Source organism: Nicotiana sylvestris, chromosome 6 (genome assembly GCF_000393655.2).
Source record: "Nicotiana sylvestris chromosome 6, ASM39365v2, whole genome shotgun sequence".
Classification (NCBI taxonomy): domain Eukaryota; kingdom Viridiplantae; phylum Streptophyta; class Magnoliopsida; order Solanales; family Solanaceae; genus Nicotiana; species Nicotiana sylvestris.
The window spans coordinates 35,846,108-35,871,998 of NC_091062.1; the positions used below are offsets into that span (position 1 = coordinate 35,846,108).

The 25,891-nt window shown below is 37.8% G+C and overlaps 1 protein-coding gene across 2 annotated transcripts; it reads left to right on the forward strand.

The window, feature by feature from the left end:
• The first annotated feature begins 16,322 nt into the window (after positions 1-16,322).
• Positions 16,323-19,874, forward strand: LOC104216384 (late embryogenesis abundant protein D-34-like). Of its 2 annotated transcripts, XM_070150158.1 has the most exons (3): positions 16,323-16,592; positions 18,120-18,431; positions 19,619-19,874. In XM_070150158.1, exons 1-3 carry the CDS (start codon positions 16,449-16,451, stop codon positions 19,772-19,774), a joined length of 612 nt encoding a protein of 203 aa, XP_070006259.1. In that variant the 5' UTR covers positions 16,323-16,448; the 3' UTR covers positions 19,775-19,874. The 2 variants fall into 2 exon arrangements, 1 of the variants encoding a protein (XP_070006259.1); XR_011400558.1 differs by lacking the exons at positions 18,120-18,431; positions 19,619-19,874 and adding an exon at positions 16,835-17,059 and having other exon boundaries at positions 16,507-16,592.
• The last annotated feature ends 6,017 nt before the right edge of the window (positions 19,875-25,891 follow it).

A 25,891-nucleotide genomic window follows, 5' to 3' on the forward strand; every position in this document is an offset into this window, starting at 1 on the left:
CCCACTACTACATTTTTTGTTCTCCTTTTAATTCACTTGTTCCCCACTAAAGTATGTTTTCTCCATTATCCCTTGTCCTTCCCTTTATTTAAATTCAAATAGGTATGGGCACCTATTTCTTAATCCATTTCCTTTAAACCTTCCCCTACCATTATGTTTTGTTCCCCATTAGCACTTAAACAATTCATTAGTTTAATGGTAATTTAGTACCCTACTGGACAGAACACTTAAACTAACCATTTTAAACTTTTTCAATTCCCAAATTACCCCCTTAACCCCTATGTATTATCCTACCTCAACCCCTTTCAATCTATACCAAATCCATCAGCTATAACCAATTCAACTAAGTTAGAAATCCTAACAATTGACTAATTAAACAAATGAAACTAACTCCCAATCAACAACCTTAGGACAATTCAGCAAAGCCAGATTCATATCAGAATAAACAAAACAGAACAAACGAGTAGATCTAAGTCATTAAACTTAATCAGCAATTGAACTCAAATCCAATCCAACAACATTTCAACCAAGATGGGGACTCAATGATTCAGGACAATAGTCAGACTGGACTATTAAGGTCAAGAAATTAATTCATACAGATGCATGAGAGTAAGCTATCTATATTGGGAACAAATACAATTCTAAATTCACCTTGAACAAAAATGCTGGAACGACAAGTATACTGGCTATGAGCCCTGAGGCTGAAAATACCAAGGTCGGAAGACAAAAAAACAAACAATAACTTGAGAAGAACAACTGAACTATATACATGAACGGGTCAATCGATGAGACCATTTAATAAATTCAACATATGTCAATCGACCAAGATGATAAAATTGGACCAGAAATAGGTCCGAAAGAGGAGGAAGAACTACTTGACGAAAATGACGAACTACTCAGTTAAAATAAAACAAACAAACAGAAGGAAAAGGAAAACAAAAGGAATACCTCGAAACTTCCAGACCAAACCCCATCAGTTTCAGTTTGAACTTCGTCTTGAGACTTTGAAGCCAAAACGGACCTTAATCGAGTGTTCTCGACTGAGAACACTTGACTAAAGTCGGTTAAGACCTCAAATCTTTTGGATCGATTCCTAGGTTTTGTTCTTCTAGGGCTCGTGCAGTCGAATTAGGATTCGTCAAGTTCCGGCTTGATTTGAGCAAGACTAACATGGGATTTGGGACGAGGGAGGTCAGGTGGAGTTGGGGTGTGAACTTGGGACTGGTTGGGGTAGGTTTAGGTTTTGCTCGAATCTTCGATTGAAGATTCGAGAAGCTAGAGGTTGATTCGAGGCAAACGGTTAACAGATTCGTAATGTTGGTGGTCAGAGGGTTCAGGGGTGTTATTTGGGTGGCCGGCGGCGTCGTTGCCGCCGGGTTTCAGGCGAAGGTGTGGGGTGGCGGCTCTAGGGTTTCGAGGGGTCGTCTCTAAGAGAGACGACTGAACAGGGGGGTGTTTGGAAATGAGAGGGGGGTAATGGGTCTGGGTATTTTGGTACATTAGATTGAGGGGATTAATGTGATCTGTTGGATCAATGAAGATTGACGGCTAGGATCAAAGAGATTAACCAATACGACGTCGTTTGGTTTAAGTAGGGGGTCGGTTTGAATCGGGTAACGGGTCGGGCCAGGGAATGGGTAAGGGAGACGGCTTTTGAGCCGTTGGATCGTGCAGGATCAACGGCTGTGATTGATTGCCGTTGAAACGACGTCGTTCGAACGTCTGTGAGATTTGGACCAGTCTGGGCATCTGTTTGGGCCTGATTTTGGTCAAAATAAAACGGCCCAGTTCCGATTTCTTTGGACTTTTTCATTTCTTCCTTTTCTTTTAACTTCTTTTTAATTCCTAATTACCAAAAATTCTAAAATAAGTTGTAAAACCAAAATTAAATTAAAAATATTAATTAAACCTAAATAACAATTGACACCCAGGATTAAATATTAATAAAAAAATAAAATCACACAATGGGACAATAAAACGACAAAAATGCAACAAATACATATTTTGTGATTTTCTTTCTCTTAAAAACAAAATAAACACTCACAGACAAAATAATTATGAAAAATGTCACGCGAAATTTTTAAACTTGTACCCAAATGACATTTGTTTTATTTTTCGATTTCTTTTGGAGTAGTTTTCGTGAAACAAAAATCACGTGCTCACAATGTACATAAATAAAAGTTATGCTTTGATAATGATTGTTTACTATAATATATTTTATTTATGTCATTTTGAAGAATATAGATAATTCTCAAATTATGTTTGGATCAAAGACAAATCATGAAGATATTTATGTTATTGATAGTGGAACAACTCATGCCATATTCAAGGATCAGAAATACTTTTCTTATTTGCATAAGGAAAAAGCAAATGTTTCAATAATTTCTGGTAATATAAGTTTGATTGAAGGCTCTGGAAGAGCCATTATATTTCTGTCTAAGGGAACAAAACTTATTATAGACAATGCATTGTTCTCCTCCAAGTCCCGAAGAAACTTGTTGAGCTTTATAGATATCCGCCAAAATGGGTATCATGTTGAGACAATAGATGAAATGAACGTGGAATATCTTTGTATTACAAAGAATATTTCTGGCCAAAAATGCATTGTAGAAAAGTTACCGACTTTATCTTCTGGCTTATACTATTCAAAAAATAGTACAATTGAAGCACACTCTATCGTAAACTAGAAGTTTACGGATTCAAATACTTTTGTGCTTTGGCATGGCTGTTTGGGCCATTCTGGATCAATAATGATGAGACGAATTACTGAAAATTTGACTGGGCATCCATTAAAGAACCTGAAGATTCTTACAAATGACGAATTTTCTTGCGATGTTTGTTATCAAGGCAAAATGATCACTAGACCATCACCAATAAAGGTTAGCATAGAATCACCTGCCTTTTTAGAGCGTATACATGGGGATATATGTGGACATATTCACCCACCAAGTGGGTTGTTTAGATATTTTATGGTCCTAATAGATGCATCTTCAAGATGGTCTCATGTGTGCCTACTATCATCTCGCAACCTGGAGTTTGCGAAGCTATTAGCCCAAATAATTCGATTAAGGGCACAATTCCCAGATTATCCTATAAAGGCTATTCGCCTTGATAATACTGGAGAATTCTCATCTCAAGCTTTTGATGATTATTGTCTATCAGTTGGGATAAAAGTTGAATAGCCTGTAGCTTATTTTCATACTTAAAATGGCACTGTAGAGTCATTTATTAAACGCCTGCAATTGATAGCAAGACCACTACTTATGAAAACAAAATTGCCCACTACTGTTTGGGGCCATACTATCTTGCATGCAACATCACTTATTCGTCTCAGACCGATACATTATAATAAATATTCTCCGTCACAATTAGCTTTTGGTCATGAACCAAATATTGCCCATCTACGAATTTTTGGATGTGCTGTATATGTGCCAGTAGCACCACCACATCGCAGTAAGATGGGACCATAGAGAATGATAGGAATATATGTTGGGTTTGAATCACCCTCTATTATTCACTATCTTGAACCATTGACAGGAGATTTATTTACTGCTCGATTTGCAGATTGTTGGTTTGATGAAACAAATTTCCCACAATTAGGGGGAGAGAAAAAGGAAATCAAAAAATAAATTGTGTGGAAAGTTCCATCATTATCTCACTTTGATCCACGTACTGATAGGAGAAAATCTATTGTTGTATGTGAAAGTAGACAAAACAAAAGAAAGAAAAATAAAAAAGAGATGAAAATATGATGTAAGTGCTTACATCGACATTCTTGTGATGTAAGCGCTTACCTCGACATTCTTATGATGTAAGTGCTTACATCGGCATTCTTATGATGTAAGCGCTTACCTCGACAGGTCATTCAAATGCCTATAAATATGGGTCTACATTTTCATTTGTAGATCATCTCAAAACTTCTTCTTTCTCTCTTCAATTAATAAAGAGTTATTCTTTGTGTGGTCGTGAAGTAGGCAAAAAATTATCGAACCACGTAAATCTTGTCTTGTCTTGTGCAATTTATTGTTTCTCTTAAATATTTTTTTCCTTCTATTAGCTTGACACGCTTCCTAACAACTGGTATCAGATCACAGACAGTGTATTTCTGGTATAAAAGTACAGTATTGGTCCAGTTACTATTCACAAGAATAGTGCGACACTATTGATCATCGTTACTATTCACAAGCACTATTCACATAAATTATTTTTTGTGAAAAATGGCATCGGAAGAAGGGAAGGTTAAGATTGACAAGCTCAATGGCAAAGATTTTGGATTCTGGAAAATGCAAATAGAGGATTATTTGTACCAAAAAAATTACACTTACCTCTGACCGAGGTGAAACCAGAGACTATGGCCAAAGCGGATTAGGATCTATTAGATCGCCAAGCTCTTGGTGTGATTCGTTTGATGCTAAAACGAAATATGGCATTTAACATCATTAACGAGAAGACCACTGCAGGCCTAATGAAGGCGTTATCAAATATGTACGAGAAGCCATCTGCTTCAAATAAAGTCTATTTGATGCGTCGATTGTTCAACTTAAAGATGACAGAAGGTGGATCAGTCACGGAACATATCAATGAGTTTAATATAATATTAACTCAGTTGAGTTCTGTTGATATAACAATTGATGACGAAATCAGGGCGTTGATTTTACTATCATCTCTACAGAGAGTTGGTCTGCAATAGTAACTGCAGTTAGCAGTTCATCAGGAAGTACCAAACTCAAATTGAATGATACTAGAGACTTGGTTCTAAGCGAAGATATTCGCCTAAGAGAATCAAATGATTCCCCAGGATCTGCTTTTAATACCGAAAGCAGGGAGAGAAGCAACCAAAGAGGACAGAGTTATGGTCGTGGCAGATAGAAGTCAAGGAGAAGAGGACAATCCAAAAATCGCAAGGACATTACTTATTGGAATTGCGATAAAAAGGGTCACTAAAGTAGTCAATGTAGAGAACCAAAGAAGAAGAAGGAAGAAAATTCAGCAAATGTAATTGCTGAACAAGTCGGTGATGCACTTATTTGTTGTGCAGACAGTTCAGTCGAATCTTGAATTCTGGACTCAGGTGCATCCTTTTACTCAACAGCATGCAAAGAATTATTGCATAATTATATTGCTGGAAAATTTGGGAAAGTTTATCTAGCAGACGGCGAACCTCTCGACATTGCCGGGAAAGGTGAAGTTCATATAAAGACTTCACAAGGCACGCTATGGAAATTGCAAAATGTACGACATGTTCCTGGCCTCAAGAAAAATCTGATATCTATGGGTTAGATTGACAGTGAAGGATATATAACAACATTCGGCAACAGATCGTGGAAGATAACCAAAGGAAATTTGGTTGTGGCACGAGGCTTCAAAAGGGGAACACTGTATGCAACTGCAATACAGAGAGATACTATAACAACAATTGATCATGGTCGTGATACAACATTGTGGCACCGGAGGCTCGGGCATACGAGTGAGAAGGGAATGAAGTTGTTGGCATCCAAAGAAAAGTTGCCAAACCTAAAACATGTTGAATTAGGTTTTTGCAAAGATTGCATTTACGGAAACAAAAGAGTTAGTTTCTCAAAGGTGGGAAGGACGCCAAAGAAAGAGAAGCTAGAACTAGTGCATACAGATGTGTAGGGACCAGTTCCTGTAACTTCTCTAGGAGGCTCACGCTATTATGTCACCTTCATTGATGATTCCACAAGAAAGGTATGGATTTATTTTTTGAAAAATAAATCTGATGTGTTTGTTACCTTTAAAAGATGGAAACTGAAGTTGAAAATCAAACAAGTCTAAAGCTAAAATGTCCGAAGTCTGACAATAAAGGAGAGTATGATAGCCAAGAGTTCAAAGTATTTTTCTCGGAGAATGGGATCAGAATGACCAAGACAGTTCCTGGAACACCGGAACAAAATGGCGTTGCTGAAAGGATGAACAAAACCCTGAATGAACGAGCCAGAAGTATGAGAATACATTCTGGATTGCCGAAGTATTTTTGGGTTGAGGCTGTTAACATGGTAGCTTACCTCATAAATATGGGACCTTCTGTACCGATGAATTTTGAAATTCCTTAGGAGGTATGGACAGGAAAGGAGGTAACTCTCTCACATCTGAATTTTTTTTGTTGTGTTGCTTATGTGCACGTAAACTCTAATGATAGAGATAAGCTTGACCCTAAAGTCAAGAAATGTTTCTTTATTGGCTATGGTGATGATAATTTTGGTTATCAGTTTTGGGATGATCAGAATAGAAAGATCCTAAGACACAGGAATGTCACATTTAATGAAAATATGATATACAAGGACAAGCTTGAAGTAGAACCAACCAGCACCAGCAAACAGACATCTGAAACAGTTGAGTTAGAAAAAATCTCAGAAAATGAAGTGGCTAGAAGGATTACAATTGATTCTGAAATTGAAGATGAAGAACCAGAAGCCGAATTTGAAGAAGAATTAAAAGTCGAACCTGGATCAGAACCAGAACCGGAACCAGAGAGAATTAAATGCAAAACCAAATTTGGAATCAGGACCTGAATCAAATTCGGGTTCAGTTACTCATGAACCTGCATTAAGGAGATCTAAAAGAGTCACGAATGCTCCAGATAGGTTAACTCTCTCTTTTCACTACTTACTTCTAACTGATACTGGAGAACCAAAATATTTTGTTGAAGCAATGCAGGTAATAGAATCTAATAAGTGGAAGTTAGCCATGAAAGAAGAGATGAATTCTCTTCAAAAGAATAAACATGGATACTTACGGGGTTACCAAAAGGAAAAAAGGCATTGCAGAACAAGTGGGTGTACAGAGTCAAGGAAGAGCATGATGGTAAGAAGAGATACAAAGCACGATTAGTAGTAAAAGGCTTTCAGCAAAACGAAGGAATTGACTACACCGAGATCTTCTCTCCTGTAGTTAAATTAACTACTATCAGGTTGGTGCTAAGTATCGTAACTGCAGAAAATTTGCATTTGGAGCAGCTAGATGTTAAAACTGCTTTCTTACAAGGTAACCATGAAGAAGACATCTACATAAAGCAACCTAAAGGTTTTCAAGTTTCTGGTAAAGAAAACCTTGTATGTAAGTTGAAGAAGAGTTTGTATGGTTTGAAACAAGCTCCCCGAGATTTGATGGATTCATGCATAAAAATGGTTTCACACGATGTAAGATGGACCATTGTTGTTATATCAAAAATCTTGATGAATCCTATATCATTTTACTATTGTACCTTGATGATGTGCTAATTACAGGATCTAGCATAAATGAGATCAATTTGGTTAAGCAACAACTGGCGGAAGAGTTTGAAATGAAAGACCTAGGACCAACTAAGTAAATGCTTGGGATGAGGATTAACAGAAATAAGTCGGAAGGAACCTTAAAGTTGTCTCAAGAAAAGTACATACAGAAGGTACTAAGCAGGTTCAATCTTCATGATGCAAAGACCAAAAGAACTCCACTCGGAAGCCATCTAAATTTGTCAAAGGACCAATCACCTAAGACAGATGAAGAAAGGAAGTACATGTCCAAAGTTCCGTATGCTTCAGCGATAGGAAGTTTGATATATGCTATGGTTTGCATTAGACCTGACATAGCCCATGCAGTTGGAGTTGTCAATAAATACATGTCATATCCAGGAAAGGAGCATTGGGAAGGTGTAAAATGGATATTACGATATCTCAAAGGCACCTCAGATATGGCACTTTGTTTTAAAAAGAGCAATATTATCTTACAAGGTTTTGCTGATGTAAATTTAGGCGGCAATCTGGATAGTCGAAAAAGTACCACGGGCTACGTGTTCACCTTGGGTTGTACTGCTGTTAGTTGGATGTCTAGACTTCAGAAAAGTGTTGCTCTATCTACCACTGAAGCAGAGTACATGGCAATCTCAAAAGCTGAAAAAGCGATGATTTGGCTCAAGAATTTTCTTAAAGAGCTAGGTAAATAGCAAGACAATTATGAGCTTTTCAGCGATAGCCAGAGTGCAATTCATCTTGCCAAGAATCCAGTGTTTCATGCAAGATAGAAGTATATTCAGTTGAGGTACCATCATATCCGAGAGTTGATAAATGAAGGAAATGTTTCCCTGCAAGATCAAAGAACCCGTCAAATATGTTGACCAAAGTTGTCGGTTTTGACAAACTGAGGTTGTGCGCTGCCTCAGTTAGCCTTCAAGACTGATAGCGTGAAGGCACCACTAGAGAATAGCAAAAAAAATTTCTTTCTTGATGTAACATAGGTTTGATGGGGAGATTGATAAGAGCAAACCTATTGTTGTATGTGAAAGTAGACAAAACAAAAGAAAGAAAAATCAAAAAGATATGAAAATATGATGTAAGCGCTTACATCGATATTCTTGTGATGTAAGCGCTTACCTCGGCATTCTTATGATGTAAGCGCTTAGAACTTTCTTATGATGTAAGTGCTTACCTCAGCAGGTCATTCAAATGCCTATAAATAGGGGTCTACATTTTCATTTGTAGATCATCCCAAAACTTCTTCTTTCTTTCTTCAATTATTAAAGAGTTATTCTTTGTGTGGCCGTAGAGTAGGCAAAAAATTGTCGAACCACGTAAATCTTGTCTTGTCTTGTGCAATTTATTGTTTTTCTCTCTTAAATATTCTTTTCCTTCTATTAGCTTGACACGTTTCCTAGCACGTACCTCTATATGTAATCAGGAGGTCCAGAAGATCATCTATTTACATAATATAGCAAATCAAATGCCACACGCATTTACTGATTTGAAAAGGATAACTAAGTCACATATCCCTGCTGAGAATGTGCCTATCCGAATTGATGTCCCAATAGGACCATCTACTAGCATGAAAGCTAGTGAACCTAAAGTACGCCTGAAGCGTGGTAGGCCTTTGGGTTCAAAGGATCGAAATCCTCGGAAAAGAAAATGGACAAATGATCAAAATGATACTATGAAGGGATCTCCTGAAGAGACCCAAGATCTGATTAGTTCTGAGATTCCTGAAGAAATCAATAAACCCGAAGCTCATGTGAGTGAGGAAAATTTAATAAGTTCGACCGGTGATGGGATTAATTTAAATCGATCTGAAATAATGGTGGATAATATTTTTGCATATAATGTTGCACTTAATATTATGCAAGATTGTGAGGATCTTGAACCTCGATCTGTCGAAGAATGTCGACAAAGATCTGATTGGCCAAAATGGGAAGAGGCAATTCAATCGGAATTGAAGTCACTTTCTAAATGAGAGGTCTTTGGACCAGTAGTCCAAACACCTGCTGGTATAAAACCAGTTGGTCATAAATGAGTTTTTGTGCGAAAAAGGAATGATAAAAATAAAGTTGAAAGATACAAAGCTCGCCTTGTTGCACAAGGATTCTCACAACGACTTGGAATCGATTTTAATGAAACATATTCACCTGTTATAGATGCCATAATATTTCGATATCTCATCAGTTTAGTACTACATGAAAAACTTGAAATACATTTAATAGATGTAGTTACAGCTTATCTGTACGATTCACTTGATAATGAAATTTATATGAAAATCCCTGAAGGATTTAAAATGCCTGAAGCGAATTCAAAATCTCAGGAAATGTATTCAATTAAATTACAAAGATCTTTGTATGGTTTAAAGCAATCTGGGTGCATGTGGTATAATCGCCTTAGTGAATATTTGCTGAAATAAGGTTACATAAATGATGTTATTTATCCATGTAGTTTTATAAAGAAAATGGCATCAAAATTTGTTATACTTGCTGTTTATATTGATGACATAAATCTTGTTGGAACTCCAGAAGAGCTCCAAATGGCAATTGAATATCTTAAGAAAGAATTTGAGATGAAAGATCTTGGAAAGACAAAACTTTGTCTTGGTTTGCAAATTGAACATTTAGCAGACGTGATCTTTATCCATCAATCTGCATATACAGAAAAGATCTTAAAACGTTTTTACATGGACAAAGCACACCCATTGAGTACACCAATGGTTGTTCGATCACTTGAAGTGAATTAGGATTGGTTCCGACCTCCAGAAGAGGATGAGGAACTCCTTGGTCCCGAAGTACCCCATCTCACTGCAATTGGTGCACTAATGTATCTTGCTAATGCTACAAGACCTGACATAGTATTTTCTGTTAATTTACTAGCAAGATACAGTTCTTCTCCTACACGAAGACATTGGAACGGGATTAAACATATATTGCGATATTTAAAGGGAACTCTTGATATGGGTTTGTTTTATGCTAACAAAGATAGTGCAGATCTTGTTGGTTATGCAGATGCAAGTTATTTATCTGATCCCCATAAAGCTCGATCTCAAACCGGGCACGTGTTTACATATGGAGGTACTGTCATATCATGGCGCTCCTCAAAGCAATCTATTGTTGCTACTTCTTCAAATCATGCTGAGATAATAGCTATTCGTGAAGCAAGTAGGGAATGCATATGGTTGAGATCAATAATTCATTTTATTCGAGAAAAATGTGGTTTGGAATGTGAGAAAAGACCCACAATTTTATACGAAGACAATGTTGCATGCATAGCCCAATTAAAGGGATGATTTATAAAAGGAGATAGAACGAAACACATTTCACCAAAATTATTCTACACACGCGACCTTCAGAAAATGGTGACATTGATGTGCAACAAATCCATTCAAGTAATAATCCAGCAGATTTATTCACTAAATCTTTGCCAACTTCAACTTTTGAGAAGATGGTATACAAGATTGGAATGCGAAGACTCAAATATTTGAAACAAGGATTTCATCAGGGGGAGTAAAATACGCGATACACTCTTTTTTCCTTACTAAGGTTTTTTCTCATGGGGTTTTTCTTATAAGGTTTTTAATGAGGCACCTAGCAATGCGTATTACTAAACATGTGTACTCTTTTTCCTTCACTAGGATTTTTTCCCACGTGATTTTTCCTACTAAGGTTTTAATGAGGCACATTATCTTTTAATGAACATCCAAGGGGGAGTGTTATAAATATATTATATTATGGATGTTCATTTAGTTCTCCGTTGTAAATAAGCTTCCTGAAGAAGCTTATCCATACGGGACTCCGCCGTAAATATGTTTATCTATTTAGTACTCTATTGGAAATAAGCTTCCTGAAGAAGCTTATCACTTCGGTACTCAGTTATGGATAAATATTACCCCCGGTAGAAGATTATCCATACCGGGTACAATGAGCTTATCCTTTCAGTATTCCGTTATAGATAAGCATTACCCCCAGTAGAAGATTATCTATACTTAGTACAATGATCTTATCATTTCAGTACTCCATTATGAATAAACATTATTGTCAATAAAAGATTATTCATATCTGGTATAGTAATAGCTTACACAACAGCTTCCTTTCTTCTATAAATAGAAGAGATATTAGTTCATTATGTACATCAGTTTAAATTCGAATAACATATCAGTTTAAATTCGAATAACATATCAATTTCTCTCTGTACGTATCTTTACTTTACATTCTTTATTTAATAACAATTAAGCGTTTATTGTAGTATGTAGATCAGCCATTTTCAGAAAAAGTCACATTATTTGCATAATGAGATTAACAAATCAATTAATTAGGTTAAAATTTCGATTATAACTATCATTACGTAAGTGGCGGATCCGCTCCTGATTACATTGGTTTGAATTGAGACGTGCTAGCTAATGTTACCATGATAGTTACAAGAAAAGAAGAAAAAAAACAGATGACAGCTTTTATTTTTATTTGAAATGAGAACAAGTATGCAGTGGCTTGCTTATAACAGCAGCATCTGTAACATGAAGAATGAAGTGTTTCACCATCCCATTCAACACGTGTACTATTTCCAATTAAACCTTAACTCCATCCAGCTAATTATGCACCGCTTCATCACCTTAATTCATGCAGCTTCTATTATGCATCTCCTAATTTCCTTTCCCAGAGCCCATTTAAAGCTGCTCAAATTCAAACTCTTAAAACAAAAGCAGTGAATTTAAAAAGCTCTACTTCTATATAAAAAATAAATTAAAAAAAAAAACAAGAAGCAAAAATGAGTCAATAACAAGAAAGAAGACCTGATGAGACTGCAGGTATAGAACCTATCAAATATTGTAATGATTTGATGATTTAGAGAGTTTTTCGGAGTTATACTTTAGTACTAAAATTAATAGTAGTTTTTTACTTTTACCCCATAGTTAGGTTTTTGCATAATTTTTTCTTTCCTTTAAATACTGATGTATGGAACATTTAGAGGATGTTGAATGAAAATTGAGTCTTTTTTTTTTCTCTGCATTTCCTTTTTTTCTTTTTAGTTCTTGTTTTCCATTTCCATGACGATTCCAACGTGCGAATCGTTACAATTGGTATTAGAGCCGACGATTCGCGACCCCGATTGCGCATTGCCTATCCACTATTACTCTCATCCACAAAATCCTTAGCATTTCACAGAATGGAAGAGCAGACCCATTTCTTCCACGCTCCAAGTTCCGAGCAGCCTTCAAGGTGTTACCAAAATCAGTATTTCCATATCCATTCACATAATCCCTATGAGGTTCAAGGTGGGAAGACTGAGCAACAGATTTCAACTGAACCTAGCCTTATCACTAATGAACAGTCTATTTTCGCTGAAATCCTCTCGTTGGTGCGAGAGAACATTCGCCGGTCGGAGCAATTTCGGAGTGATTGTGAAGCCTACCGACAATGGAGCACCATTTTTCTGGATTCCCCTAATATCGAGTTTAATGTAGGTTCCCCAGCTTCAGCGACTTTGACGGAGTCTACTTGCTTGCTAAAAGCAAGCACTGATGAACCAAATACCAAGGTAACACTGGACACAACGAAAAATTGTTCTAGTGAGTCTGTTATTTTTCCTTCATCTGTGGTATCATTTGACCTCATTTCCCACGATCTTGGCGATGGACCACCATTGGAAGCTGATGATGAAGATGCTATAGTTTTGGGTAATAGCGGAGTCCATATGTTCGACAAAAGTCCTGAACAAGATGAAACTGGAGGGGTTGGACTTGTGTCTGTAAGAAGAAATGAGAAAATTTCTGAACGTAATGGGGACTTGGTGCTTGATGAAAGTCCTCAATGTGACGAAACACATGTCATATTTCAGTATAGTTTTACGCAGTTGCAGTGGTTCCAGAACATTGATGCTTCATTCCATGCTTGTGAAATCGATGGCAATGGTCCAATTGTCAAGGAAGAACTGGGATCTATAAGTGAACCTGATACTAAAACCATTTTCAGTGAGCTTTCTATGTGCCGAATTGATGGAGAAGGTGAGGTCAAAATTGGATCTCTGGTTGAACTTCAGTCCACAACAGAGATGGAAGAAGAGAGCAGTGGGAAAATAGGTTCTCCCTCAGATAACAAGCTAAATCCTAGCGAGGAATCCTTGGAGACCAAGGATAATATGGAGCTGGCAGAAAATCCGATCAGTAACATTTTTAGTTCTGTTCAGTTTTCCTCCTCACTAATGTCACTTGGTCACAATTGGGAAGGCATTGCTGCGTTTAAAGCTCCAGATGACCATGATCTCAATTCTAACAAGGGTTTATTGATGGCCAATCATTTTGTTCTTATGAATGAAATGTTAGGGTAGGATTACCAATATCTAAGTCCTTCAATTTTGGATTCTGGAAAACATGAAGAACCAGCTGATTGGGATAAGGATTCGCCCATAGAAGTTGAAAATGAAAAGGGAACCTCAAGAAATAAAGCAGGTAAGATGTTCGATGATTCTTCTTATCCTCATGTGAATAAGGAAGGTTCAGAGAGCAATGGAGGAATAGTTGTTAACACTACTATTGGCACTGTCAATTTTAGCGAGCCGAGAAAGTATTTTCCTCCGGTAGTTGCTTCTAAGGAGGAGGAAAATTCAGAAAAAGATGCAGACCAAACATTCAGTAAATGTCTTCAAAGAGCCAGGCAGATTCCTCAAGAGGTTTTCATCCCTGAATGTGATGTAGAGAATGTTGGTTCAATTTTTAGTTATGGTCTTGATGAAAATAAAGAGGGCCAGGTGTTTGATATATATTTCCAAGGAGACAAAGCGGGATTTTCATCTAATATTGCGACATTGAATTATGGAGCTCTTACTAAAGCTCAAAATGAAACCAATTGGAAAAGTTTTGTGTTAATAGAACTCTGTCTATCTAAGGTAAGAGGAAGATTTTCTAGTGCTATTGATCAAACCATGCGAGAGGAGTTGAACGGAAGCGAACGACTCAAGATAATAACTCACAGGAGCTTCAAGAACAAAGTAACAAGTTGGTTCGAGACAATTAAGCTGGTACCTGACAAGTTGGTTTGTGATAGTGTGGCAAGTCGAAAAGAAGATGTGACTGAAGGTTCAAGTTCCAGTGAGATCACATTGTTGCCTCCGTTAGGTGGGAGTTCTTTTATGAATATATACTTCAAGTTTCTTGTGATTGAAAATTTCATTATATATGCCATAAGGTTTTGGGTTCACAATCCAAATATGGGAATTTTTTATGAAGAGCTTAAGAAGCAAATCATAATGAATTATGTTAATAGAGTTAATGCCTGGTTTGAAAGTTATTTTGGTTCATGCATTTGCGAATTGTTTGTCACCGGACAGAGAATAAAGGCCAATGGGTTCTCCCTCGATGTTTCTATCTGCAATGTTGTGATTGGAAAATATATTAAGTCTGCTAAAGTAGGAGATGTTCAGTTTGTTCCCAAGGAGGTGCCAGAGAAGTTCATAGTAAGATGGAATGTAATTGTTGGTTATACTCTCTATTCTTTTAGTAATTCTAACTTGTTGTGGATTGTTTCCTCATTTAAAAATGTGAGAAAGAACAGAATGATGTATTTGGTGGATCTTGCTGCCTCTTTAGACTTGCGACTTGGTCCGGAAGCTGATATCTACGGATACACCGTTGTGCTTTTCTGGCTAGTCTCACTAAACGGATTGAAGCTCATACTCTCCCAGTGGAACAGGATTTTGGTTTTGGTTCATCCAAACATGTAGATCAATTTCCATTTTTGTCAATTATACACCAAAAATGGTTGCGGCAGTATTGCATTATTGATGAACAATTACTTCCTACCTGGTTGAATCATTTGTTCTATAATTCGAGCCGGGCAACGACTGAATTCTCGGTTATAATTTGTAAGATGCAAGAAATGATTGTGCTAGAATCTGGTACCTTTGATATACTTCAGTTGCTACAAGCAGTTGTTTCAAATGGCATACCAATGGTTGCAAGGAGATTATACAAGTTTCGCAAAGAGGAAAGATGTTAAGGTCATAATTCTGAAATTTGGTGGACAACTTGCAAGTTGGAAGTCGAAAATACGGCACTTGCCAACTGGTTGGTGGTGCCTGGTTTGTGTTGTATCTGAGAGACAGCAACTGTCTCCAAATATCATAAAGCTCAGAAAAGATGGTTATGGTCCTAATAGTAAGGTCCTGGCTTATAAGTTACTGATTGTACTTGTCCATAGAGACTATCTTACTGAAGAACTATTTCTCAGAAATATGCTTGAGAGCTATCAAGGTGGTGAAGTTGCAGCTAGTTTACAAGATATTGCTTATGGTAAAAGCTATATAATAGACAAGCTGATCAGGCAACATGATGTAATGGTTCTTGGATATCAGTCGCAAAGAGTGCATAGAAGTGATCTTTATATTCCAGATTGGTATTCAAATGCGGACCCAACTAAGATAGAGAAGTACACCATTAGAGACCTCATAGTTGTTGCTGATCTTTTCAATTATGAAAAAGATTTTGCTGTGGCAAAAGCATCTAGAAGGCTAGCTGGCATGGGTGAAATTTCTTTTCTGAAAGCTTACAAATGCCTATTAGAGAAGATGTTTAAAGGTTCAATCCCTTACCTATACCATTTAGGTCTCATTCGGAGAAAAATTGCAGCACTATTTCAAAGAGCTTGCTATGATGTTTGTAGCCTTTTGAGGTTTCAAAATTGTGGAGCATTGTCTAATCTTGAAGAAGGCCTAATGGGTTGTTGCAGTAATTCTATCGTTGGCTTCACTAATTTTCACGTTTCCAAAATTCCAACCTTGAGGACAAGGTTGTTTTAAGGGGGATGGAATGTAATGATTTGATGAAGATGTGGCTACAAGATTTAGAGAGTTTTTCGGAGTTACACTTTAGTACTAAAATTAATAGTAGTTTTTTACTTTTACCCCATAGTTAGGTTTTTGCACAATTTTTCCTTTCCTTTAAATACTGATGTATTGAACATTTTAGAGGATGTTGAATGAAAATTGAGTCTTTTTTTTTTCTCTGCATTTCGTTTCTTTCTTTTTAGTTCTTGTTTTTCATTTCCATTTCCATGACGATTCCAACGTGCGAATCGTTACAAATATGGGGATGTATTTGAAGTCTCAGAAAAAATTGCTTCAAAACCCATAGCGCCTAAAGATGCAGCGTCAATACAATCGGCTGAGAACAAGGAACTGGGTCACATTCCAAAAGGCGGTCCTGCTTCAATTATGCAGTCAGCTGCCGTTCTGAATCAGCGATTCGGTGGCGTTGGCCGTAATGACATGACAGATATAGCCAGAGATAAGGGTGTCACCGTTTCTCAAACGGAGATTGAGGGGACTCCAATTGTTACAGAGGCCGTTGGTGGAGAGGTAAAATTTGCTTATCACAGTCAATTTGCTTAAAGGTAAAATTTAATATGTATTGCTAGGAAACTGCACCAAAGTATGATAAGTTCTTTATCTCTAAAGATACAATTCATTATAGAGGTTTACTTTGTTTGTTGATATATAGTGTATCATATTTTCGCACCGTCAGGTTATAAAAGTTAATTATGTCAGTTTATATTATCATTAAACCACATATTGAAGGTAATTACCTACAATACTAACAGGTAATGATATGGTGGCTCAGGGTTTTATACAAGGAGATTACCAAATGTTACGTCGGGGAAGCAATTTTTAACATTGTCATTTTACTAGAATTTTTTCTTCATGTAAAGGGCTTATATATAACCTAAAATTTTTGTAATTTTTACTCATTTTGTACGGTATAATTTTTTTTTTTTGCAAAGGAGATTCAATTGAAACCACCTTTAAATTTAATTTCTTCAAGCTAGTTCTGGGCTGTTTATTACAAACATAAGGCGATAACCAGTGGCGAATCCAGCATTTCAAGGTAATGGGTGCTCACTATTGATTAGTGCTAGCAAATGATAGGGAGGATTCGGATTGATATGGACGGATTAAATACATTTTAGATAAGACGGATAAAATTTCCGAACCACTCATATTTAATACGGATAAAACATAAATTGAATGACGAAAAATATGAATATCCATATTTTCTTGAATATTATCATTATTGTGAGGATTCCAAACGAATAGATTGTCAAATTTGGTGGTGGTAAATTGAATATATTTTCTTTTTGTGCCACGATGAACTAAATGAATTGAAGAAAGAAAAAACGACAAAGTTAAGAACAAAAGGGAATTAAAGCCATGTAAAAAGGAGACGAAAAGACAAGAGGGGTTGCTCTGATGGTAAGCAACTTCCACTTCCAACCAAGAGGTTGTGAGTTCGAGTCTCCCCAAGAGCAAGGTGGGAAGTTCTTGGAGGGAAGGATGCCGGGTTTCTATTTGGAAACAGCCTCTCTACCCTAGGGTAGGGGTAAGGTCTGCGTACACACTACCCTCCCCAGACCCCACTAAGTGGGATTATACTGGGTTGTTGTTGTTGTTGTAAAAAGGAGACGAAAAAGAAAGTCAAAGAGTGCACTACGTAGAACGTTGGATCACGCAGAGCGCGTACTTAGATTTCATTAACCAGTAACACCCACCAATCTGTTTTAGTAATGGGTGGTCACCTAAATATATATTCATTTCATGCGAAATTGTCTATGTTCGATATCATGGGCAATGGGCACCACAATTCTCTATGTGGTCCGCCCATGGTGATAACCTACAAGAGAGCAGAGTAAATAATCTGGTATATTACTACACTAATGTTTAACTGATGTTCTAAACATTTTGTAGATTTACAATACATAAAACTTAACCCGATTTTAAAATGTTTGTTACTTAAGTAGTTTAAGAAGTTGAAAATTATGTAATTTTCCATCTTTGCTGTAGTTCGTACGTACCAAAGAATTTCTTCGATTACTCACTGTGAAATTTTAGGTTCTTGCACAATATACTCATCCATCAACAGGGGGAGGGGGTGGGGGTGGTGGGAGTACAGTGGAAGCTACACTATCACTTGATGCTGATGTCGTGACCATAGGCGAGGCGTTGGAGTTGGCGGCTCTTTCTGCAGGGGACAAACCAGTGGACGAGAGCGATGCGGCAGCGATACAGGCAGCGGAAGTGAGAGCCACAGGACTAGGCCATGTGGTGCCAGGAGGTGTAGGAGCAGAAGCTCAACGTGCAGCCGCTGTCAATATCCGAACCACGCGAGACGAGCAGAAGACCAAGCTCAGTGATGTTCTTACAGTAAGTCTCCCTCATCAATCATAATTTTTTTCTAAATTGAAGTTTTGTACAGAAAAATAGTTACTATGTTAATAATTAATGTCAGTGTAGAAATTTTTTGAGTTTCTCAATATGTAAAACTTTGAATAGTACTACAGGAGTATAACTTTTTATGAGACGTCTTTTTTGTGAGTTCAAGTTGTGTATAAACAACCTTTGAATTTTTTTTTGTGGTAAAAACAGATACTAGTACTTAATAATAAAATACTAAAATAATTACAATCCAACCATGTTTGTAGTGGCCAACATTGTTGGTTAAAGTAGCATTTTAATATTCCGGACCACAGATTTTCTACCAAATGTAATATTCTCCGATGTCTGTCTATATATCATTAGCAAATACCGGAGGAACTACTAAAATTCATGTCTTGTCAAAAAGTTTCTTCTTTGCTCCCCTCTTTGGCTAGAAGGTCTGCCGCCGGGTTTTGCTCCCCGAAGCTATGGCTGATGATTGGATTTCCCAGTCGAGCCATCAATGAACTGCATTCAAATATAATAGGACTAGAAGGCAAATGACCAGTGTGTAACATCTTAATACTTCCATTGAATCAATGTTAACGATAAGAGGAGTCAGTTTGTGTTCCAACATTTGAATTTTTTGGCATTAGATTAAATATACTAAAAAACTAATCATAGTCAGTATATGTAATTGACCTAAAACATAGAGTGTAACTTGATATTACATATTTTATACTACTCAGCGTATATGACTTAAGTGTTGATCTTTTCTTTTTATATGCCCCTAAGTTTCCTTTTTACTCCCTAGTCCCTCCCTTTTAGTTCCATAAACCTACTTTTTGCTTTTTGAGAATTTGACCAACATTTTGAATATCTAAATTTTAACTTTGAAATATTAAGTTAATATAATTCAATTTAGCTTTAAAGACTTTGTGGAAAATCGTTAGGTATGAACATGTTAGCTACTTGTGACTCAATTGGTGATATAGTATCTCTCCCCCCCAAAAAAGATGTTTTTCTGTACCACGCGTAAAGAAAATATTTTGGCGAATAAACAAGATATTTTTCAAATGTCGAAAATATTTTAAATGTCACTAAATAAATGTCGTCATATCCTTACTTTCTTCTAGTTAAAGCATAGAGTTTCACCTAAACTGAAACGGAGGGAGTACATTTTTCTTAATCTTTAGGATGCAACAAGCAAACTTGTGGACTACAAGCCAGTGACGAAGGAAGACGCGTTAGGCGTGGTGGGAGCTGAGATAAGGAATAAGCCTGATTTGGCTACACACCCTGGAGGCGTAGCTGCATCCATGGCCGCAGCTGCCAATCTGAACAAAGCCTGAAATGTGTCCTAAGCCCTTTAATTTAGTCTGGGTCTTTGTATAAAATTATGTGTTTTCCCAGATCGAATTCTCTTCCTTTGCTGTAAGTTTTGAGCTTTCGTGCATGTCATCAGTTTATACTCTAAATACACGTTAGTGTTATTAGTTCTTTAAATTATGCTTTATGTATAGATTTAGCTTAAAATAGTAACAATGCTAAAAAACTTATGTTATCATTGCATTTTTAATCATCGTTTATACTTTATACACATTGACAATGTTTAAAACATTCATGCCATAGTGAATTTTAATCATCTGTCAGTATATAACAGAATCATGTCACAGTTTATAACGTAAATTATACAGTAATAATTAATTTCACATATCATATGATCTATACGTAGTTGACATTTTTAGGTGATTTGACAACAAATAAAAATGTTGCATTGCTATATATATTAAACTAGTAAAGTTAGCCCGGGCAAATATTAAACTAGTAAGGTTAGCCCGGGCTTTGCCTGGGCCCAACCAAAGCTTGTTCCAACTACTGGTTTTTTGTCTCTTCTCAAAAGTAAAAAATACCATCTTACATAAACACATTTTATACCAAGGAATATGAATTGCATATCAAGTGAAGTTGCCCACATATAATTTTCTGGTAATGCCATCAGGCAAAACTGGAAAAAGGTAGACAGAGATATCTACTTGTGAAAAGGACTGAACTATTATTTCTCCTTTTTATGTTAGCATGAGGAGCAGAATAGTTTGTTGATCTTCCTGGGCTTCGCTGACATTAGGCAGTCCAACTGTCTATTGTGTGTAAATGAACCCTACAATTATTACCAGATATTAGGAAAATAAGGATTAGTCAACTAACTTCTATTGTTCCAACTATAGAATGATAAGAACAGAAGAATAATATGACTATCTGATGTAAATATCAGAGACAACTGTTTTGCAGGCTAAAACACAGTCACTTAACATTAAGTGCAAGTGAATCCAACACATAGGAAAGGTTGTTAATGAACAAGATGTCATAATATGCGGAAACCATATAACAACAGGACTTCAGTAAATAATAAAATAAACTATAATTTAGGAATCGAGTTGTGATGAAAACACTTGTAGATCATGAAGCACATTAGCTGCAAGTCTCATAATCAGCTCAACAGTATTTTGCACTATAGACATAGCTGAACACTAAAATAATCATATTGACAAAAGGTTATATAAAAGAGTTCTGCAGGGCTAGTATAATACCTCCAAATAGTTTTAGCAAATAACTTGTGTCAAGCGTCAAATAATTCCATGAATACCAAAGAGACTATACTGTAGTCCAATTGCACTGCAAGGATAAAAAATTTGTCAGAAAGCTCAAATATTATCGTTCGAGGCAACAAATACATATTCAAGATCAAGCTCAAAGGCCCTTAAATTTATTTACTATTGAAAAGAAGAATCAGAGGATTTATAGAGATTGTAACGCTCAAATATTCGAAATAAAATACTACGATTGTTGCGATATTTTTCAGTCTTGATTTTATTTTCTCGACGCAAATTTATTGTCTACAAATTCTGGCACGCCCAGTGGGACAATCTCTACCTCTCATCTCAGCTTTTCAATCACCAAAGTTCAAGAACATTGAAATGGCTTCGAAGAAAATCAACATCCACCAAGGCTGCTAACTCCAGGTTCTATGCTGATGTGGAAAGCATCCTCGATGTCACCTTTGGAAGCTTCGGACCAGTTACGAGGAGCAAAGCAAGCTCTTTAGGACAACAAGCACCCCAAGTGTCGTCCGCATCAACCCCTGTTTTCGGATCTTCATCCTCAAAAGGAGCAAGATCTTCCACAAATGCATCTGAAGGAGGAAGCGATGTTGCTGAAAAGATCAAGAAAACTCTTGCTCTGCTTGACCTCTCCGGCTCCAAGCACTCTATTGTGAAGGAAGATGATGATGCTTCAAGCGATGGATCCTCCCCACTTACACCACATAGCGTGACCCAGTCAAGGATCAATCTGTGTGAAAATCCATGCTATTCTCCGTCATCGACGACAATCATGCAAGCCATGGTGACAAACACTTCATCTATGGAGGAGCAGTTGGCAAACTTGATGGAAGCAATCACTGGCTTGACCAAATGCATGCAAAATCAAGAGGCTAGAATTGACAAGCTAACAGACAGGGTGGGAATATTGATGGAAGAAGAATCTACCCATGCACTCGGCAAGCTCCAAGAAGTTCTAGAGAGTGACTCTCCCCCAAGACAAGCAGCATCCACTAAGGCTATCTCTGTCTCATCTGAAGGGATGATTCCAATCGATCAACTGAAGGAGTTCATCGAAGGAACCATTAAGAACAAATATGAAGTTTCTACCAAATCCTCCCTTACATATGCAAAGCCGTACACTGCAAGGGTCGATATGTTGAAGATGCCTGTTGGCTATCAACCTCCGAAGTTTCAATAGTTTGATGGTAAAGGTAACCCAAAGAAACATATTGCGCACTTCGTTGAGACATGCAACAATGCTGGGACTTATGGAGATTACCTCATCAAGCAGTTTGTTCGCTCGCTAAAAGGAAATGCTTTTGACTGGTACACAGACCTCGAGGCTGGATCTATCGACAGTTGGGATCAACTAGAGCAAGAGTTCCTCAATCGCTTTTATAGCACAAGGCACACGGTGAGTATGATAGAGCTCACAAATACTCGTCAAAGAAAGGGGGAACCAGTTATCGACTTTATCAATCGTTGGAGGAATGCAAGCCTCAACTGCAAATACAGGTTTAGTGAAGCTTCAGGCATAGAGATGTGCATCCAAGGCATGCATTGGGGATTGCGCTACATCTTGCAAGGTATCAAGCCTAGCACATTTGAAGAACTTGCAACTCGTGCCCATGACATGGAATTGAGCATGGCTTCCGCTGGAAATGAAAGGCTACCCATCTATGAACCTCGCAAAGTGAATGACAAGCAAGAAGTCAGGAAGTGGGGCAAGTTCGTACCTAAGTCTGAAAGCAAAGAAGCTATGAATGTCAATACGTCACTTGTGAAGTTCACGACGAAGGAGAGCAAGAAGCAGAGTATGAAATCCACTTCGTTTCAAGATAAGCCAAGTGGGAAGTTAACTCTAAAAGAAATGCAGGAAAAAGAGTACCCATTCCTGGATTCTGATGTGCCAGCCATTTTCGAAGAACTCCTCAAGTTAAATCTCATTGAGCTTCCGGAGATGAAGCGACCAAATGAAGCTGGGAAAACAAATGACCCGAACTACTGCAAATATCACCGACTTGTAAGCCACCCTCTGGAGAAGTGCTTTGTCTTCAAGGATAAAGTCATGGACTTGGCTCGCGAAAAGAAGATCGTGCTTGAAGATGAGAAAGCAAGCGCAAACCAAGTCTCTATCACCTTTGGATCACTCAGTCCGGATGACTTATGTGGTTTTAAAGAAAGTAAAGATGAAGAATTACTGGAGAGCGACAAAGCTGAAGTCAATCAACCTGATGACGATGAAGGTTGGACATTGGTGACTCGTTGTAGGAACCACAAAAGGAGCCCTAAAAAGAATCAATAGAACAACCAACAAGGAAGATGATGGTACAAATACCAACGAAAACGAATCCAGTTAGGCATTTGAAGAAAGCAAAAGTGGAGATGCACCATCCTCAAAAGCCACGAAATCTAGTGACCTTGGAGGAGTTTTTACCAAGTTGGTTCCGCACGAAGATTTCCCATGAGGGCATTGATGCCTCTTGTTGCCATACTGACAAAGGGGAAGAAAAGATTGATGACCTACCGTTGGCACCACCTTCGGAAAAGCCCATTGAGTCCACTCCTCAAGAAGTTAATGCTTGTGAGGAAAAGTTCACGTTCACAAATGACGATCTTTTGCTAGGTGACACTCCTCATAACCGCCCATTGTACTTGGTTGGCTATATGCGTGATGAAAGGGTAAATCGAATTTTGGTTGATAGAGGATCCTCAGTGAACATTTTGTCAATCCATACTATGAAAGAACTTGGTATTCCCATGAACGAACTCTCAGAAAGTCATGTGATGATCCAAGGATTTAACCAAGGGGGGCAAAGAGCCATAGGCGCGATCAGGCTGGGAATCACTATTGAAGATATGCGATCAAGTACATGGCTGCATGTGATCGACGCGAAGACTTCATACAATATTTTGCTTGGGAGGCCTTGGATACATGAGAATAAAGTTGTTCTATCTACCTACCATCAATGTTTGAAATACTACGAGGGCGAAGTCGAGAAGACGGTAGTTGTTGATGATGAGCCATTCACCGAGGCTGAGTTACACTTCGCCGATGCAAAGTTCTACTTGAAGAACCACATTGTGAAGGAGCTGAAGGTTGATGATGGTATGAAAAGCAAGAATAACGAACCCATAATTAAAAGAGCTGAGGTGACTATTGGTAAAGCCAAAGTTGTTACTGAGGAGATACCCGCCAACGTGAATAAATCTCATAAAAGGGGTATTGCGTCTTATGGAAAGAAAGTAAGTCCCGCGCTCCAATATGTCCCTAAAAGGAAGAAAGACGAGGGCGAATCATATAATATCCAAACCAAGACACTAAGGGAGTTAACTCTTCCGGTAAAACAAATTGAGGCAGTAAAGTTGCCCTCAAAGTCGCTTGTAGGGTTTGTAGCCCATAATCGTTTGCAGAATGTGGCACTCCTTACAAAGCGAACAGATGAAGGTTTTGATCCTAACACTTACAAGCTATTTGCAAAAGCTGGATACAATCCCAATGAGCTGTCAAAGTTAGGGAAGCTCCCATCAGAAGCTGCAACGAGGCAACCCCGTGAAGGTCTTGGGTACAAGCAACTGTCACCAGTGCGCATCTCAATAAGAAGGGCAAGTAGCAATTATATCACTGTAAAAGACGAATCTGCCGCTTCTAATAGGCCTTCTGTCTTTGATCGGCTTGGAAAATCAACTGTGAGAACTTCTGTATTTGAGAGATTGGGTCCATTAAAGAAGGGGAATAAATTCCAGAGAAATTATCGAAATACAAGAACACCCGCTTCACCCAAAATTCAGGAGATTTCTAAGGATTTCCAAAGTTTGGTTCCTTCCAGAATGAGGCGACAAACAAAACTGATGGTTTCATGTGAAGAAGTACTGAAGGTAAAGCCATATATTGTGGTCTACACTAAGGAATGTAATGAAGATGAAGAAAGTGTAGGTTTTTCGTATCATATCACTGTACAAGGCGAGAATGGTGTTTCGTCTTCGATGGAAGATAATGTGGAATTAGAGGATGCTTCGCCGTGTTATCACATATCCTTCAATGATGGGGACCCTCAAGAAGATAAAGATGGGAAAGATGCTCCACCTGAACTTGAAGAAGGAGTGAAGACGATAGTTGATTCCTTAAAAGAAGTTAACCTTGGCATTGATGAGGAACCAAGACCCACCTACCTAAGTGCTTTACTAGAAGCTGATGAAGAGAGAACTTATATTGAGTTACTCAAAGAATTCAGGGATGTCTTTGCGTGGAGTTACAAAGAGATGCCTGGCTTGGACCCGAAAGTAGCAGTCCATCACCTTGCAGTCAGAAATGGTGCTCGCCCTGTTAAACAAGCTCAAAGGCGTTTTAGGCCAGACTTGGTTCCCTTGATTGAAACTGAAGTTAACAAACTCATTGAAGCTGGATTTATTCGGGAAGTTAAATACCCAACATGGGTTTCAAGTATTGTCCCTGTAAGGAAGAAGAATGGCCAAATTCGAGTATGCGTTGACTTCAGGGACCTCAATAATGCATGTCCCAAAGATGAATTCCCGCTTCCTATTCCAGAGCTGATGATCGATGCTACTACTAGTTACGAGACAATGTCTTTCATGGATGGTTCGTCGGGCTATAACCAAATTCGCATGGCACCAAAAGATGAAGAGCTTACTGCATTTCGCACCCCCAAGGGTATTTATTGCTACAAGGTAATGCCTTTTGGCTTGAAGAATGCTGGTGCTACTTACCAAAGGGCTATGCAGAATATTTTTGACGATCTTCTCCACAAGAATGTCGAATGCTATGTTGACGACTTGGTGGTGAAATCAAGAGAGAAGGGTGACCACATGAAAGACTTGAGGATGGTATTTGAATTGCTCCGGAGG

Excerpts from the sequence above, each read along its gene's own strand:
- LOC104216384 (XM_070150158.1), top strand. The coding sequence starts at position 16,449 with ATGCAGTCAGCTGCCGTTCTGAATCAGCGATTCGGTGGCGTTGGCCGT. Across the intron at positions 16,593-18,119 it reads CAGAGGCCGTTGGTGGAGAG|GTTCTTGCACAATATACTCA; the intron begins GTAAAATTTGCT and ends GTGAAATTTTAG. Across the intron at positions 18,432-19,618 it reads AGCTCAGTGATGTTCTTACA|GATGCAACAAGCAAACTTGT; the intron begins GTAAGTCTCCCT and ends CTTAATCTTTAG.